This window comes from Balaenoptera physalus (assembly GCF_965194825.1).
Source record: "Balaenoptera physalus genome assembly, chromosome: 10".
In the NCBI taxonomy this organism is placed as follows: domain Eukaryota; kingdom Metazoa; phylum Chordata; class Mammalia; order Artiodactyla; family Balaenopteridae; genus Balaenoptera; species Balaenoptera physalus.
In genome coordinates this window covers 103970702-103988600 of record NC_138889.1, presented here as the reverse complement: position 1 = coordinate 103988600, position 17899 = coordinate 103970702, and the positions used below count along the sequence as shown (strand labels likewise).

At 51.6% G+C, this 17899-nt stretch overlaps 2 protein-coding genes across 5 annotated transcripts in view; both read left to right on the top strand.

The window, feature by feature from the left end:
- Positions 1 to 7896, top strand: part of DDB1 (damage specific DNA binding protein 1) — a 31231-nt gene extending 23335 nt beyond the window's left edge. Inside the window, exons 22-27 of the mRNA XM_082477531.1 lie at positions 3494 to 3664; positions 3988 to 4097; positions 4353 to 4522; positions 4720 to 4822; positions 6357 to 6480; positions 7071 to 7896. Coding sequence (XP_082333657.1) covers positions 3494 to 3664; positions 3988 to 4097; positions 4353 to 4522; positions 4720 to 4822; positions 6357 to 6480; positions 7071 to 7154 — 762 coding nt within the window. The 3' untranslated portion in view covers positions 7155 to 7896. The remainder of the gene's footprint in view (positions 1 to 3493; positions 3665 to 3987; positions 4098 to 4352; positions 4523 to 4719; positions 4823 to 6356; positions 6481 to 7070) is intronic.
- A 3822-nt stretch (positions 7897 to 11718) lies between these two features.
- VWCE (von Willebrand factor C and EGF domains) overlaps positions 11719 to 17899 on the top strand; it is a 29675-nt gene continuing 23494 nt past the window's right edge. For all 4 annotated transcript variants that reach the window (XM_082477534.1, XM_082477532.1, XM_082477535.1 and 1 more), the window contains exons 1-4: positions 11719 to 11877; positions 14700 to 14794; positions 14916 to 15005; positions 15336 to 15464. In XM_082477534.1, the coding sequence (XP_082333660.1) occupies positions 11768 to 11877; positions 14700 to 14794; positions 14916 to 15005; positions 15336 to 15464 (424 nt within the window). In that variant the 5' untranslated portion in view covers positions 11719 to 11767. The remainder of the gene's footprint in view (positions 11878 to 14699; positions 14795 to 14915; positions 15006 to 15335; positions 15465 to 17899) is intronic.

The following is a 17899-nucleotide window of genomic DNA, read 5'->3' as shown; positions in this document are numbered from 1 at the left end:
CCCCTCTTTCTTCCCTGGAGAATGGGGGTGGGGCTGAAAGTTCCAAGCCTCTGTTCATGGCTTGGTCTTTCTGGTGACCATCCCCCATCCTGTAGCCATCCAGGAACCACCAAGAATTGCATCATTAGAACAAAAGACTCCTATCACCTAGGAAATTCCAAGGGATTTAGGAGCTCTGTGTAAAACATTCCTATTAGGAAATTACAAAGGTTTTAGGAGTTTTATGTCAGGAACAGGGGGCAGAGACCAAATGTATACTTCTTCTTATGTTGCAGTGGGGAAACCAGAGGTTTGGTTTTGAAAATGCTAAGTTTCAGTAGTCATCTCAGTCGAGATGTCAGGTAGGTAGGTGGATGAGAGAGGTATGGGTTCTAGCAAGAAGCAGACTGGAGATACCAGGTGGCAGTTATTAGGTGGCATGTAAAGCTGAGAGTGGCGGAGATCACCTGAGATCACCTACCTGCTGAGAGCGGGTAGAGGAGAGATCTGAAGACTGAGCCCTGGGGCCCTCCAGCCTTTCAAAGTTGGGGCGAGAAGGAAGATCCAGCCAAACCGAGAGGAGGTGCCTGGTGAAGTAGGAGAGGAACCAAGAAAAGTGTTCTGGAAGCCATGGAAAGAAAGTATTTGAAGCAGGAGGGAAGTGATAAACTGCAAGTGCTGTCGGCGGGTCAGGTAACATAAGGATCGAGAAATGGCCATTGGTTTAGCTCTTTTGGTTGAGTGGTGGGGATGGAACCTGACTGAAGAGGGTTCGACCAGGACGAGGAGGCAAGGACAGCTAGGATTAGGAAACCCTTTCCAGGAGTTTTGCAGTAAAGAAGAGAGTAATAGGGTAGCTACAGGGGAATGTCAGCACAAGAGAGTTTTTAATTTTTTAAGTTAGGAAATACTGCTGCACATTTCTAGCTGATGGCAATGGTCCTTTAAAGGAGAGTTGCTGGAGCCATGTTTTGAGTAGCTAAGGGGGCTCTAATGCACAGTGTTGGCTTCAGATGGTGGAAGCAGGTGGAAATCCTCCTTTGGTTGTGTCCATCTTCTGTGAAGTAGCTGAGAGGAAGGTTGGAAGACGAGGTATTAGAGTTTTTGTTTATTTATTTATTTTTGGCTGTGTTGGGTCTTCGTTGCTACGCGCAGGCTTTCTCTAGTTGCGGCGAGCCGAGCGAAGGCTACTCTTCGTTGCGGTGCGCGGGCTTCTCATTGTGGTGGCTTCTCTTGTTGCGGAGCATGGGCTCTAGGTGCCCGGGGTTCAGTAGTTGTGGCTTGTGGGCTCTAGAGCTCAGGCTCAGTAGTTGTGGCGCACAGGCTTAGTTGCTCCACGGCATGTGGGATCTTCCCGGACCAGGGCTTGAACTCGTGTCCCCTGCAATCGCAGGTGGATTCTTAACCACTGTACCACCAGGGAAGCCTATGGTATTAGAGTTTTGAGGAGAGTGGAGGAGGTATGAATTTAAAATGAGACCAGTCATGCTGGTTGGTGGTTTTTCCTCAGCTTGTAGTTGAAAATTAGAATTTTACCAAAGTCTGTTTTTGTTGGGTGAGCATGATGGAGGGAGAGAGGGACAACGGAGTGGAGAATCCGTAAGATGAGGATTGTGGTGATGGACTCTGGGCATCTGAGAAGCAGTAAAACTAGGGACAAAAGATTCTGGAGTTATTTTTAATGACAGGCTCTTAAGGGGTGACCATAGGAATGGACAAGGTAGGTGGGGAAGAGGGGGTCAGAAAAGGACAGAGATCAGGGTATTGGAAGGATCTTCTCTATGAACATTGAAGTCACTAAGAATTACCAGGGTGTTACATTAGGAGAGAGTGATGGCGTGGGGGTGGAGATGTGACAGTGGGGCAGTTGTTTGGTGGTGTGAACTTGAGAACTGGCATGTTTAGGAGGCAGGCAGGATGCATGGAAGGCTGTCCTCCCTGCAGTCCCAGTGGTACGAGGGACAGTGGGAGAGAGAATAGCCCAGTTGAGAGGGCCACAGAGCCCTTTTGAAAGATCCACGTTTCAGTTAGACTGACAAGGGATCGGCTAGAGAGCAGGCTGCCTGTGACTAGTGAGCATGTATTCCAGAGGGTACAGTGAACAGATGCAGAAAGTGGGAGGGGTCAGATTATAAGACACCCGTTGCTGTGTAATAGAAATATAGGAGCCACGTGTGTAATTTTAAACTTTCTAGTAGCCACATGAATAAAAGTTCAAAGTAGGTGAAATTAATTTTAGTAATGTATTTTATTGAACCCAGTACATCTAAAGTGTTATTTCAACATGTAATCAATATAAAAAATTATTAGTGAGATATTTTACATTTTTTTCATACTAAGACTTCCACATCTCGTGTGTAGTTTACACTTAAAGCACATCTCAGTTTGGGCTTGCCACATTTCAGGTATTTGTAGCCATGTGGCTAGTGGCTACCATATTGGACAGTGGGGATCTAGGACCTGTTGGGTTGAGAGTGGTGGTGTCTGACCTTGGTCCTGACTACCTCCACGGCAGAAAGGGAGGCTGGGAGTATGAAGAGGGGTGTGTGGGGTGTGTTCCCAGGAGCGTGTGGAGCCCTTGGCCTCTACTTTACTCCACTCTTGGAGGACTGGAGGCCCAGTCAGGCTGGGCTTACCCCAGTCTGGGGTGTTCTGGGCTCCCTTAACCCTGCCGATGGACGTGTGGTAGCCATTGTAATTATTACGAATGACTCTTGGAGTGCATACCTGTGGAGCTAGGATCCTTTGGACACATCTCGAGAAATCATGGCTTAATATATTCTGTCCAGAGTGTCTGTATGTGCTGAGGCCATGGATGGGGCTGCCTGGACCCTGAAGGGTCTGCCAGGGCTGGGCTGTGCTGAGTATCTGTTCATCTGTCTGCTGATTCTAAAGCATCTTCATTCTTTTGGAGCTGTAGTTGTAACTGAAGAAACATTGCAGTGGAGAAGAAAAAAGGGGTTATTTTTTTCCCTTTAGGTGGAGGGGTGGCCACAGACTCTAGTGCTTTAGAGACCTTTAGCTTCTGTTGGACTTTCCCATGCTATTTTCTTTGCTCATTGGGTTCACATCAAAAGGTGCCAGGAATGTATGAGTTTTGAGAAGGGGTTGGAAGAGGCAGTTTGCCGGGAGGTGCTCTTGTTCCTTTCTGATCAGGAAATTGGAGATGGATCCTCTTTTTCCAGAGCGATTTCTGTACGTCAGTTACCAAACTTCAGTCACAAAACCATCTCTTGTCGCATGCATAGTATTACTTGCGTTACTATTTACTTAATATTTTTCTTTATCCTGACTCATTTTTTTATATAAAGGAAAACTTTGTATTATTAGTTTCATGGGCTCATTCTATTTTCATTTTTCATAAATACATAATACTGAAATTAAAAACGTTCATGCAAGTTCCACACCAAACCACTTCACACCCCACATTGCACCTGGGTAAATGGTGCTGCAGATGGAGGCTTAAGGAGGGTTCGGGCCCCTCGAGTTGACAGAAGTGCAATGCCTGTGTCAGGTGCGGCTTTACGAGTGGACGACGGAGAAGGAGCTCCGCACCGAGTGCAACCACTACAACAACATCATGGCCCTGTACCTGAAGACCAAGGGCGACTTCATCCTGGTGGGCGACCTGATGCGCTCGGTGCTGCTGCTGGCCTACAAGCCCATGGAGGGCAACTTCGAAGAGGTAGCGGGGCAGGGGGCAGACTGCTCCCTTAAGCTGCGACCCCGAGGGTGTTTCTTGGTGGTGAGGGATAATCAAGCCCAGTGAGGGCAGAAATGTCGTCCCTGGAGCCTACATTCTACATCCATTAAGTGTTCTTAGAAACCCCCAACGTGAGCTCTGAGTAGGCTCCGTTTCTGGGCTGAGTTGGCCAGAGACTGTGGGGAGAATCTCTCTGAAGGGGTGGTTGTTAAACACGGGGCAGGGCAGGCTCTTGGCCAAGTCCCAGCAATGGCTTCCATGCAAACTGCTGATTGTGTTTCCTTTTGTACCTTGTCTTTTTTAAGATTGCTCGAGACTTTAACCCCAACTGGATGAGTGCTGTGGAAATCTTGGATGATGACAATTTCCTGGGGGCTGAAAATGCCTTTAACTTGTTTGTGTGTCAGAAGGATAGGTGAGTGACCAGCTGTGGGTATGGTCTGCCGGGAATGAGGACGCCGGGTCCTCTCTCAGGCTCCGGTGCTCCTCTTCACAGAGGGTTAGGGTTTCCATGAGACAGGCAGGCCACAGAGGTGAGCTCTTCAGGCTGGATCCTCTGCTGTGGAGCGGGTGGGCTCACCGGGGAATCTGTCCGCTGCACGCAGTCCTTGTCGGGGCCCCGTGGGGGGGACAGAAGTCTGGGTAGTGAGTTTCTCGCATTGCCTCGCAGCGCCGCCACCACTGACGAGGAGCGGCAGCACCTCCAGGAGGTTGGGCTCTTCCACTTGGGCGAATTTGTCAACGTCTTTTGCCACGGCTCTCTGGTCATGCAGAATCTGGGCGAGACCTCCACCCCTACACAGGGCTCGGTGCTCTTCGGCACGGTCAACGGCATGATTGGTAAGGGTGACCTCTGTGGGGCGCACCCCCCGTGCAGGCCTCCCTCCTGAGAGCAGCGTTCCCATTCTGGGGGACGAGGGAGAGTAGGGTTTCGTGGCGGAGCCTGTGGCCAGCTCATCCTTCCTCGTGCTGCTGCCTGGGCTGCCCTTGGCGGGCAGTGCCCGCTCTGCAGCTCCCTGTTCCCTTTGCTTCCTCAGGCCTGGTGACCTCACTGTCAGAGAGCTGGTACAACCTCTTGTTGGACATGCAGAATCGACTCAATAAAGTCATCAAAAGTGTGGGCAAGATTGAACACTCCTTATATCCTTCCCAGAGGTGCCCCCTTGCTAGGAAGCACGTCCTGACCCAGGCAGAGAGCTGCATTACCCTAAGCAGCCTTTGGAAACTGCTGTCCGTTTAGGAAATGTCTTGACTAGGTTCCCGTGGGGAACAGGCTTTTATAAAACCTTTTCTTATGGAAAATTTCAAACACACAATAGTGGAGAGAACAGTGTAGTGAATCCCCATGTACTTATCACCCAGCTTCACTGGTTCATCTTGAAAATGTACATTTTTGTTCCTGAAATGTGTCTGCCTCTGGCCTTTCTGGTGTTGCTTGTCAAACGTAAGTTTAGATCACAACTTCGGAACATCCTTTCAGAGATCTTGTTGGAGGCAGTAGTGTCTGAGGACCCTCACTAGAGAGGCTAACGGAAGAGGAGGGGAAAAGCAAAGAATGTGCAAACTCCAGAAGCCCAAGGATCAGCCCCCGTGGGACACTTAGGATCCAAGTACTGCTGGAAGTTTGTTTATTACGGGAGAGAGACAAGGAGCCTGAGGGAGGCGGGAAGGGCGAGGGGCTCCTGCTATGAGTCTGTGAGGGAGGAGGGAGGCTGATGGGTTGGTTTTTGCCACAACCCGCAGGACTTTCGGCACATCTCTTGTCTTACTGAGCCTCTGTTTGTTTGTTTGTTTGTTTATTTTTGGCTGCATTGGGTCTTCATTGCTGTGCACGGGCTTTCTCTAGTTGTGGCGAGCGGGGGCTACTCTTTGTTGCGGTGCGCGGGCTTCTCATTGTGGTGGCTTCTCTTGTTGAAGAGCACGGGCTCTAGGCGCGTGGGCTTCAGTAGTTGTGGCTCGTGGGCTCAGTAATTGTGGCTCGTGGGCTCTAGAGCGCAGGCTCAGTAGTTGTGGCGCATGGGCTTAGTTGCTCCGCGGCATGTGGGATCTTCCCGGACCAGGGCTCGAACCCATGTCCCCTGCATTGGCAGGCGGATTCTTAACCACTGTGCCACCAGGGAAGTCCCGAGCCTCAGTTTATTCTGTGAAGGTCAAGGCTAGACTTAAAAGAGTGGTTCTTCCCAGGCAAGCATCCAGTTCACATGGAGCACTTGTAAAAAAAAAAAAACCATCCATACACGTCCAGGCTCTGAACTAAGAGTCTTATCTGTATTTTGTTTTAATCTGTATTTTTTTATTTTTAAATTTGTTTTGGCCTCGCTGCACGGCTTGCTGGATCTTAGTTCCCCAACCAGGGATCGAACCCACGCCCTCGGCATTGAAAGCACAGAGTCCTGACCACTGGACCACCAGGGAATTCCCTGTATTTTTTTAAATGTTATTTTGACGATTACTCCAGTTAAGAACCATTGGATGAGGTAATAGCTTATAGGTCTTTGAAATTCTAAAACTGTCCCAAAAGCCGTGTGATTTTTAGTTGAAAATGTTGTTTCCTGTTTATCCTGGTGATTGTTTTAGATTATGGTCTTATGCACCTTGTGTAGAGGTGGGGGTGACTCATAGTAAGGGTACTTATTTCCAGATAATTGGCACTTTCCTTAACTCACCTGTCCACCTGGAGATCCTTTCATACTGAACGGAAGACAGAACCAGCCACAGGCTTCATCGATGGGGACTTGATTGAGAGTTTCCTGGACATCAGCCGGCCCAAGATGCAGGAGGTTGTGGCAAACCTGCAGGTGAGCTGCTCAGGGTTTAGCCCTGGGCCAGTTTCTCAAGTCCCTTGCAGGGCCGGGCATACCAGGAGGCCGGCAGAACTCCGGGGCCTCCCCTCACTCGGTCCCCACGTACTAACGGCCCTTTTCAAGTTGTCTTCTACCCACACGGGAAGGTGGGGTCCAAGGGCAAGGAGATAAAGCTGAGGCTCGTGGGTTCCCCCATCAGGCACCAAACACTGTAACTTTAGCAACAAGGGCACATTTGGGCATGTCTGGGATCTCTGGCAGACCCATAGGAAGGGGGCAGGGTCAGGATCCTGTAGGGAAGAGAAGTTTCCATGGTGCTGGGGTTTGGGGCATTGCCCACTGGACATGGTGCCTCTGGGGGAGTATATACTGGGTGGCAGGCTCCGGGCAGCTTTGCTGTCAGCCGACCTTGCTGACCTGAACCCCCAAGGAGAGGTGTGGGCTTCCGACTGTGAGTCCTTCCTCCCTGCCATGGCAGTGGTAGAGTGGGGCGCCTCCCTTGTGGTGGGCATCCCCTTCCCCAGGGGAGGGAGAGCACCCTCTTGGCCGTCGCAGCCTCTCCTCCTGCCCGTTCCTCGTTGCAGTATGACGATGGCAGCGGAATGAAGCGAGAAGCCACCGCGGATGACCTGATCAAGGTTGTGGAGGAGTTAACTCGGATCCATTAGCCGAGGGCAGGAATCCCCTTTCCCAGGCCCTCTCTGAAGGCTTTGCCCGCCTGCTCTCCTCCTCCTCCTCTGCCATTGTCTCTTGGCCATGGGAAATCTTTCCCTAGGCCAGCTGCCCTAGAATCCACGGCCTACCTGTGTGGAAACAGGGATTTTGTAGAACTAAAACCAGTTCGCTGGAGACCTGGGAAAGGGCTGAAGGTGAAATATTTTCTCCCTGGATTTTTACCAGTCTCACATGATTCCAGCCATCACCTTGGGCCACCAAGCCTTGATTGGTGTAGCCAGTTGTCGTCCTTCCAGGGAGCAATTTTGCAGCTCTTTGGCTGAAAGGAAGCTCTCTGTGTGTGTGTGTGTGTGTGTGTGTGTGTGTGGTGTGTGTGCGTGTGTGTGTGTGTGTGTGTCTCCCACACTCATGCATTGTCCTCACTATCTTTTTATTTAGGTTGGGGGTGTGGGGAGGTTGTGGGTAGCAGGGAGGAGGGGCGGGAGGGGTTCGTCGTCTTTGAAATGAGAGCTTCCTTTGCTTTCTTCTGTTGCCTCTGAGAGCTTTGGTCTGGAGGGCTGACCACCAGACACTGGGCTGCTTGAGTATAAAACCTGCAGATGGTGGATGATCTCCAAGCCACAGCCTTTTTGTCTCTGGGGAACTGCCTTCTTCGGAGGGAAGGAGGTGGGGGGACATGAATTGGTGGTTTAGTTTCTGAGTTTTACCTAATAAAGTAGAGTCTAAGAAGAAGGATCCATTTGTTTCTGCTTTTCTTCCCCTGCTCGGCTCTCCAGCATCCCAGTCACTCTGTGCCCAGTTTACTGCAAGCTCCATCCCCTCCTTCACAGCCACTGTAGCAGTCCCTTGTCCTTGCTGCTGGAACATTCCTTTCAAGTAGTGAAATGTCGTCTGTCCATCTCCTTTGTCAGGTGATCGCTCTTGGTGGGATCCCAAGGATGATGGATGTCAGGTTTTTGAAATTCAGTGGTCTTTGGTTGCCCTTGACTCTGTAGTCATCGTTTGATTCCCAGGTGCCTGTGTTAGTAATGTGCGGGGCCTGGGGGTTGCTTGGCCTGCCTTTCCTTATGTCATTTTACAGCCAGTTGTATATGGAACATTCAGCCAACTAGCTCCCCAGGCACTGCTCCTCATTCACTGCCCAGCTTCCTGTTGCCACATGGGCTTTGGATTCTGATTTTATTTCTTCTGGTTTAATTGAGTAAACCTTTGGTGCCTTAGGTTTGAAAATACAGGAGTAGGGCACATTTGGGGTTCACCCTTCTATCCAGCACACAGAGCCTGTCTTCTTTCAGCTCAGTGGGTCAGAGTGTCTGGGCCCATATTTCCACCAGTGATCCAGTGGGAATAAAGGCTGCTCTGTCCCAACAGTGGAGCAGGGTTGATCCCAGGCATATTGGCTGGCTCCTTTAAGACCAGCCTTTGATACAGTGTCAGGAAAATTGTGGTTTCAAGTTCAAACTGTGGTTTTGAGAGATTCTAGCTTAAAAGGAAAAGAGCAAGGAAGCATCTCTGCTTTGGGGGTCTTCCGGAGTGAGTTTCCTTCCCTGGAGGCATTCCTTGTGTTTCTTTACCGTTCTTTTCCCCTTACTCTCCTGGGGTTTCTGAGGGTGGAGGATAAGGGTCTTAGGGGAAAAAAATAATCATCTCTCAAAAACCACAGTTTGAACTTGAAACTCAACACTGTGATTTGAATTCTTCAAGTCATGGTTTGAATTGAAAAGGCCTGCCCCCACGCCAGAGACCAGCTTTAATGAGGCAGGCAAGCAACGGTCTCCAGATTGTGATTATTTAAAAAATTTAATCCTAGATGGGAGGATTGACTATAAGGTGCCACGGTCAGAAAAACAGAATGTGGTGGGATTATTATTCTGATGCTTTTCAGTGGTCTGACCTGCAGCCACGGAGACCTGCTATGTTCAGTAGAAGGTTATTACTTAACCAGTGGCTTCAGTCTTGACTTTGGAAACTGGAGTCCTTGCAGTTTTTTGTTTCCTACAATCTTGGGTATATTCACTCCGGATTGAATTCCAGCAATCCTTTGGAAACTGATGTTCTACTGCCACACTCCCACATCCCCTCTTAAAACCATTAATCACCTCTCCCAGGGTGAAAGGTTGCCTTTGGAGCTTTGCTACAGCCAGCTGGAATGGCTCCTTTCCATGTAGGCGCTGATGAGCTCGCCTCACTCCAGGCCTCTGCACGAATGGACCTTTGGGAGAATAATAGAAACACTGACTCATCACATGACCATTTGGAAGGGTCACAAGCCAGAGGCCTTCTTTCTACAGCCAACAACAACTTGAATCCTCCGCCCTCGGTGGAGGGTCCCTTTTGTAACTGAGAAGCCACAAGCCACAGAACTGGGGAGGAAACACTGAGGAACTAATAAGCACCCAAACTAGTCCTTGAAGATGAATGATATTAAGTGAGCGACTCTCAGGGTCCAAACTTTGAGAAGCCTCAAGGGCAAACAAGCCAAAAGACAAGAAAAACAGAAAATGGTGAAAACCAAACTAAAGACACAAACTTGATGTGAGGAGCAAGGTGAATGCCATAAGGTCAAAGAAATGGGAAATGAAAGAAATGTCAGGGGCTGTTTAGAAAGTTTCTTTCAAAATTCACTGGTAGGAATTTAGTCTTAAATGTCCTGAGCTGCTCCTCCTGAGGGTAGATGAGGATTTTCTTTAAGCACAAACTTGCATCTCAGTCATTGCAGCTGCCCACTGACCAATATGGAGCAAAGCCTGCCAGAGTTACAGGGGTGAGATATGGAGGGCTTGGGGCACCATAAAGTAGTCGAGTTCAGAATGGAGAAAGCCGAGGTGTGCGGAAGTGTGAGAGAAGATGGCACAAGGAGTGACAGGTGTGTAAAAGGAACCTTGTCCTGTGTAAATGAGTTAAGAACTTGTGGGTAGCTTCTAGGGCCAGGAAGAATGAGTGGTGGTCTATTTGACATTGAGTGGTGGTCTAGGTAGGAATGATAAGGGCAGTGGTGCGATAGATTTTGCGGGCTCAAGTGAAGGAAGGGCTTTGTTTATCCCTATTGAATAATTCAGGGCTAGATTTCTGACTCTGGACCTTGAAGGTGGGCATTGAAGTACTTTGTAAGTGACAGGAATGCAGTCTGAGCGGCAGAGGGGGAAAGTGCACCTTTGGATGTTTGAGATAAAAAGGAAAGATGGCCTGAGGGTCCTTAGGACTCAGAATGGACATAAATATGGAAGTAGCATTCATCTCAAGATAACGGAGGATTTTGGCAACCTACTTGTTGAAAATGTGTTACTTAGATGGGTCAAAACTAACAAGGTGAGATAACAGCCCTAAAGTGAACATCTGCAAAAACTCAACCACACAGGTTAAGGTAAGGAGATCGGCTTAGTAGCTTGTGTTTAATAACAAAGACATGACAACAAAAAGCATCTGAGGCTTCCCTTTACTGTAAACTTTGTTATGAACTAACAGCATCATGGGGTTGCCAGAAAAGCCAGGTAATATTAGACTGTGTTGATAGAAGTATGGCATCTGGAAGGAAGGAGGCAAGAGTCCAGACCACTGTTGGCACACCATGTTCATTTGTGGCCACCAGTGTTAAGGACCTTAGTGACAGGCTGGGGTACCCAGTGGGGACTGCAGAGGTAGAACCAAAGGAACTGGGGTTATTCAACTGGGAAGAAAAAACACTTCCTAACAAATGGAGTTATTCAAAATTGGATTGGGCTGCCTTTTGATAGGTCTTCATCCCTGGAAGTGTTTAAGCAAAAGCTTGACTGATGGGGTCTAGGCGGCTAGGGAAGGTACCTGCACAGAGCTGAAGGTAGAATTTAGTCAACCTTTCAGCTTTCTCCCAGCTGGATGATCCTGATTTTCATCCGCCACCTGCTCACCACTTCCCTGCCTACCATCCCTGACTGTGGCCTGAGGCAGCTGCAGAAGGGGACAAGGAGGAATCTGTGGGTTCAAGACTGTCTAGTGCCCCCTGACCAGGGAGCAGGTGGACCCACTGACCGGCGCACCCAGGGTTAGGGTGCAGACCTGTTGGCAGGCTGGGGGCCGACCTAGAAGTGCTCAGCAGCGAAACGACCCAGCGTCCCACGTTGTACAGCACAGTCATCTCGGGATCCACCTAGACCAGCAATGACCGGGGCACGCAGCCTCCTGCTCCAGCCTTGTTCCCGGAGTCCCTTTCCTCCCCGGGCCTCAGTCTGACGCCCAGAGCCCGTCTCAGGAAGCCGACTCCCAAACCCGGGCAGGGGGTGTGGGCCGAGGACGAAACCCCGCCCCCAGGGGTCCCTGATCTTTGCCCCCGCCCCGGGCTCCGCGCCTCCCCTGATGGCCACCGGCTGGCGGGCGGTCGCCTTTGCCTTTTGTGTGTTTTCGTTCCGAGGTGCCAGAGACCCCCCGCCCAGCCGTCCGCCGCGTCCCCTCGCGGCCCCGTGCCCCTCCTCTCGGCGTCCCCAGCCCCCCTGCTCGGCTCCGCGTGCCAGCTCGGGGCTCGCTGGTTCGCTCCCCGCGGCGCCAGGAGGAGGGGCGAGGGCCGGCAGCCCCCTCCCCCGCGCGCGGCGCCAGAGCCTAGCCGAGCCGGGGGGACCCGCCGCCGCCGGTCATGTGGGCCGGACTGCTCCTCCGGGCCGCCTGCGTCGCGCTCCTGCTGCCGGGGACCCCGGCCCGCGGCTACACCGGGAGGAAGACGCCCGGGCACTTCGGGGCCGAGAGGTAAGCGCCCCGCGCCCCTCCCCTGCCCCTCCGCGGGAGCGCTACCGGCGCGGTGCGGGGAGGCGCGGAGGGGCGTCCCGGAGCTGCGGGTCGGGGCGCCCCCCTGGGCCACTGTCCGCGCGCGGGCGCAGCCCGGGAGGTCCGGACAAAGGGACAGCAGCTTGTGCTCTGGGCGGGTGCCCGTTCTGCGCCCCTGGCCGCGGCTGTCCTGATTGGGATCTGGCCGGGGGAACGGAGATCCAGGCGCTAGGTGAGCCGCTCTGAGTCCCGTGGAGCCCCGACCCCTGGCGAAGGGACCCCGGGACGTGCCACCTGGTCTCCGGACTGGCTGGCTTTCGCTCCCGAACGTGCCCGTGGCTCTGCCTAGACAGTGCCTGGCCTGCCTCGCGGCTCTGGCCGCTCTGAGGCTGGGGGCTTTCCCTGTGTCCAGGCTCTGCGCACGCCGTGGACCTTGTAGCCGCCGGGGTCTCTCTGGGTTATGTTTCGGTTTCCGCCTGTGTGTGCGCGCGGTCGGGGGTTGGGTGTTTTGCCCCTTTGCTCTTTCCCGATTGATGTCGCCCTCCCCTAGCGTTTCCTCCCGGCGGAGGCCGGGCCGCCGCGGGCCGAGCGCGTGTGTGCGTGATGCTCCGAGCGAGGGAACACGGTGTCAGCGGGCGGCCTGGCCCGCGGCCACAGCCTCGGGGGCGCGCAGGGGGGCGGCCCCGCCAGGCTCGCAACTCGCACGTGTGTTCTGCAGCCACCGCCAGTTCCTGCTCAGATCTGCCCGGCTCCGCGGCGTGTCAGAGCCTTCCTGCCTGCCACCTGTCCCCCGTCACCGCCCGCCCTAGGCTCCTTGGGGCGCCCTGGCGGGGGCTCGGCCCCTGCCCACCTGAGGGTGAGGTTCCACCAGCCTCCCAGGAATCCTTCCATCTGCCGCTTTGGTGGCACTCCTATCCCTTTGAGACCCCCATCTGAGGAGTAGGAGCTGCGGGCTTCTCCTTCCCAGGCTGCTGCCCTAATCGCTCCAGCGAGGGCAGCGGGTGAGACATCCCTGCTGCATCCCCCTACCCCCTTCCAGGGCCCCTTCTTCTGTGATGACTTCAGAGAGTGAAAAGGCTCTTGGAGGCTCCAGGGACAGTTTTCTGCAGACGTTTCTGTTTTGCCATGTGCCCTGAGTTTCCCTTTCTAGAATATTTGTCACTTTTGACACAGATTATTCTCCCGCAGAGCAGACTGGGTCTTTCCATTCACGTCCCCAGTGCCTGCCGCCGTGCCTGGCACATCATGGGTGCTCTATAGACTGCCTGACTGGCAGTACCAGCTTCCAAACACGGGTAGAACACAGTTGGGAAGGGTTTTCTTTTTCTTTTTCTTTTTTTAAAAATAATTAATTAATTAATTAATTTTTGGCTGCGTTGGGTCTTTGTTGCTGCACGCGGGGGCTACTCTTTGTTGTGGTGCCCAGGCTTCTCATTGCGGTGGCTTCTCTTGTTGTAGAGCACTGGCTCAAGGAGCTCGGGCTTCAGTAGTTGTGGCATGTGGGCTCGGTAGTTGTGGCTTGCGGGCTCTAGAGCGCAGGCTCAGTAGTTGTGGCCCACAGGCTTGGTTGCTCCATGGCATGTGGGATCTTCCTGGACCAGGGCTCAAACCCGTGTCCCCTGCATGGGCAGGTGGATTCTTAACCACTGTGCCACCACGGAAGTCTCTGGGAAGGGTTTTCTTGTCCCTATTCTTTTGCAGCAGGATTCCCAGTTCAAACCAGGCTGGACTTCATCATCCTCTGCCCAGCCCATCCCAGAACCAGTTCTAGTCATCGTCTCTGTCCCCCTCCAGGCCTGAGCACATGCAGCTCCTGTCTAGAACATTTCTCCATTCTCACTGGCTTCTCCTATTCTCTCTCCAGCCTCAGCCTAGGAAACCTCCCCTGAGCTCCTTGGGCCTCCATAGCCTGTAACGTTCTGGCACTTGTCACGCTATGTTGTTATACCTGGTTCCTTGTCCGCCCCTTGAAGGTGGGGAAAGTGGCTTGTTCGTGGCTGGACTGCCTCACCCAGTCTCGAGCACACTGGATTCCCCTTCACTCCTTTGGGCAGCTCACCAATGCCCCCTCCCCCATCCCAGAGATGTCACCTGGGGAATGACTTCTCTCCAGCTCCCCCCTTTCTCTTTTCTGTTGACTTCCCTTCTCAACCTTTCCCTCAACAGCCATTTATTAAGCACCTATGATGTGCCAGGCGCTACCCTTGCTGCGGAGTTGAAGAAAATAGATGAAGCCCCTGTCCTCAGGGAGTGGTAGGGGAGCCAGGCAATGAACAAATCAACAAACTAATAAGTAATTTAATGTTCCAGGAAGTAAGTGTTATGAAGCAGAATAAAGCAAGGTAAGGGTGGACAAGTAGGGCCTCTCTGAGAAGGTGACATAAGCAGAGAGACCTTTTACAGGAGTGGGGGAGCTGTGTGTGTCTGGGGAAGAACCTTCCTGACAGAGGGGACTGCAAGTGCAAAGGCCCTGAGGCAGCCATCCCTGCGGCTCTTCATCCATTGCCGTCTTCTATCCTCAGCTCTTAGACCCTCTTTGCTCTGTGTCCACGGGGCAGGCATCTGTAGGAGACTAGTGTCTGTTCTCTTATACCTTTGTCTTTGTCCTGCCTCCAGAAGGGACTGACTGTCTGAGTCATTTTTCTATGGAAACTTCCCATTGTCCTCCCGGGGAGTGGGAGTGGAGGAGGTCTCCAGAACTGTTTGTTGACTGACGTACTGACTGGCTGGGAGGCTTTCACTGCCCAGTAGGTGAATCCTCCCCTTGGTACAGAATGTGGAAGGTGCTCTCTCCTCTCTTGCAGACGCCGGCTGGGCCCCCACGTCTGCCTTTCGGGGTTCGGGAGTGGCTGCTGCCCTGGCTGGGCGCCCTCCATGGGCAGTGGACACTGCACCCTTCGTAAGTGCCTGTCCCCGTGCCCCAGACATCCTCCACAGCAGGGCGCTCATTCCCTGGGCTTGCCTGAGGGACAGACTGGGGGCCCCAGTCCCCACTCCCTCGCCTGTCTTTATCCTCTCAGCCCTCTGCTCCTTTGGCTGCGGGAGTGGCATCTGCATCGCTCCCAATGTCTGCTCCTGCCAGGATGGAGAGCAAGGGCCCACCTGCCCAGGTAACTGGGGGCGGGCAATGGCTGATGGGAAGAACTCTGTTTACACTGAGAATGTGCCAGGCACTGGGCAATTGTGCCCTAGCATATCATTTTCAAACAACCCTATTAGGTAGACGTTCTCATTCCCATTTTATAGATGATGAAACTGAGGCACAGAAGCTAGTGTCTCGCCCAGGGTTACATGGCCAGCAAGTGGCAGAGCTGAATTTAAACTCAGGCCTGTTTGCCTCCAGAGCCCCCTTCCCAGCAGAATTTAGGAGGAGCCGGGGAAGGCGGGGGCGGCTGGGACTGTGGAGTGGCGCATGCTCACAGGTGCGGTGCCTGTTTCAGAAGCCTACGGACCCTGTGGGGAGTACGGCTGTGACCTCACCTGTAACCATGGTGGCTGTCAGGAGGTGGCCCGAGTGTGCCCCGTGGGCTTCTCGATGACAGAGACAGCTATCGGCATCAGGTGTACCGGTGAGAGGCGTGGGAGCAGCGAGGAGGGGGCGGGCGGGAATGAGGTCTCTTCCCTGTCCTCCCAGGATGGTCCCCGGAGAGATGCCAGAGCAAAGCTGAGCCACGAGCAGCTCTGAAGTTTAAGAGTGGGCAGGCAGGCAGGCAGGCAAACACAAGAAATATGGCCCTTCTGCTATCTCACAAATACTTATTGAGCACACCTCATGGACCGGGGACTGAGCTGGGGCTGGGGTTACGAGGGCAGTCCCTGCTCTTATGTTACTTCAGAATGTGAGGCAGGGAGACAAGTTAAGGACAATGACAGTCCCCCCATAATGGGGCCATCACCTGTGGAGTGCACAGTGCCAGGGCCCACAGGGGCACAGGGAATCGGACTGGAGGTGGGCTTGACCGCAAAAAGCCTCCCTCAGGAAAGTGACATTTGAAAGATGAGCCAAGAGAAACTCAATAGTTATTTTGTAAAAGTATTATTGGTTCACGATTTTAAAAATTTCCTATGCACAGTCTGTTACTGTCCCCAGAGGCAGCCACGGTGACCAGTTTCTTACCTATCTTTCCAGAGAGCTTGAAAGCCTTTTTTAATTTTTTTAATTTGGATTTTGTAAAAATAACCTTTCTTCCCCTGAATATAAAAGTAAAAAATAACTTCTTTTGGAACATTTGGAAAGTAAAAGAAGGGTAGAAAGGTGAAAATAAACCTGTCCCAGAAGTCCCTACCCAGAGATATTTGTTACTAAAATGAAGTTATTTTTTTCCCTGCCCTGTCCCCTGGGTGTGTAGGTGTTTGTGAGTGTGTATGGCTGTGGGTATATGTGTGTCAGGCATGCCTATCTGTCTGTTTTATAAAATTGGGATCATACCTTATCTATAGTTTTTGTTCATTATTTTTCTCACTTTGTCTTGGGAGTAGGAAATAGTCCTTATGATATCTTTTTTTTTTTCAGATAAACTATTATAGGTTAATTTAGAACTTAATTCTCACCTTGAGTATGCAAAATACAAACTCCACAAAATGTTCATTTTTTTACTTTGTAGTTTACAAATATACAAAATAGATGTTTGCTTAAATTTATATTACATATTTATTAGGGCAAGGAACTATATAGAAAAAAACATTTGTTCTGCTTAAGGCATACTTGGGAATAAACCATTGTACAAATTATTGCACATCTGAAACCACAGTGCATAACAGACTGTCTGCATAAAAAGGTTAAAGTAAACCATGTGTATTTACCCGACTTAGGTCATAAATGTAGATCGGAAGACAAAAATAGATTTTCCTTGTCAAAGTATGCAGCAGTTTGAGAACTTTGGCCTCATTTGGTACCTTTAGAACCAGGACTCACCAAGCACCATCGTTTAGGCTATTAAAACACATTTTCTGTACCTGAATTTCTTCCTCTTCTTCTAAGATCGTAATAATGGCTTTTAGAAGGCAAAGAGAATACAAGGTGATCTTTATGCTTGTATTGCATCGAAACAATTCAAGGGATTCTGGTCTTCCCTCCCCCCAACTCACGGATCTAATTTATACCCTGATATCCACAACTTCCAGTCACCCCCTTGGCGTTTTGTAAGTCCAGGAATATATATTCAAGTTGGATTTAGAACTGGAATGATAGAAGATCCAGTCAGAGACCCCATCTGTGCTTTGTTGTTTGATTTCCTCATGTCTCCTGATCATCCGTTCACAAGTTGACTTGTTGGGAACTTGACCGTGATTGTAGTGCTTTCCGGCTGGGTCCCTCCCCTCACCGGGAAGACAGTGTGAAAGGTAAAAAATACTGAATCCTCGTCTGGCAGTGTGGGTCATATCCACTGTTTGGGGATTTTAAAGTGCCTCTTCGTGTGTAAGGCAAGGTGGTCCGACCTCGAAAATGCCCGGTCGCGCTAATGGCACTGGGAGGGGCGGTGCCCAGTGTGTTTGCTGTAGCGCCTGGTCAGTTCATCTGAGCAGGCAGATTTCCACCCACGGCCGTCCTAGTCACAGTGGTAAGGTTTCTCACCTGTGTGGGTTCGCAGGTGTGCCTTGAGATGAGAACTTTTCTGGGGCCACGACCTTCTCCCCCTCTTTGGCTTGGGCTCCTCCAGCATGCAGGAACCGGGTGGCATGAGCTCTTGGTAATGGAGCGGTGGGACCTGCGGCTGCATCTGGTCGGGCAGGAAGGGAGGGTAGTTGGGCCCGGGTTGGGGATGGAAGCCCGGGGGTAGTGGCAGGGCAGGATGACAGTCCCTGCTGCTCAGCATACAACATCATTTTGAATGGCTGCAGATGTAGCTGCTATAATCTAAGTACCCAGTTCTGTGCTATCCATCCTTAGCTTGTCTGCAGTGTTTCACTGCTACAAATAATGCTGCGATAAAGAGGCTTCTTGTCAGCCCCTCTGACTATTCCCAGAAAGAGAACTATTGGGTCAAGGGTCCCATGAAGGAGT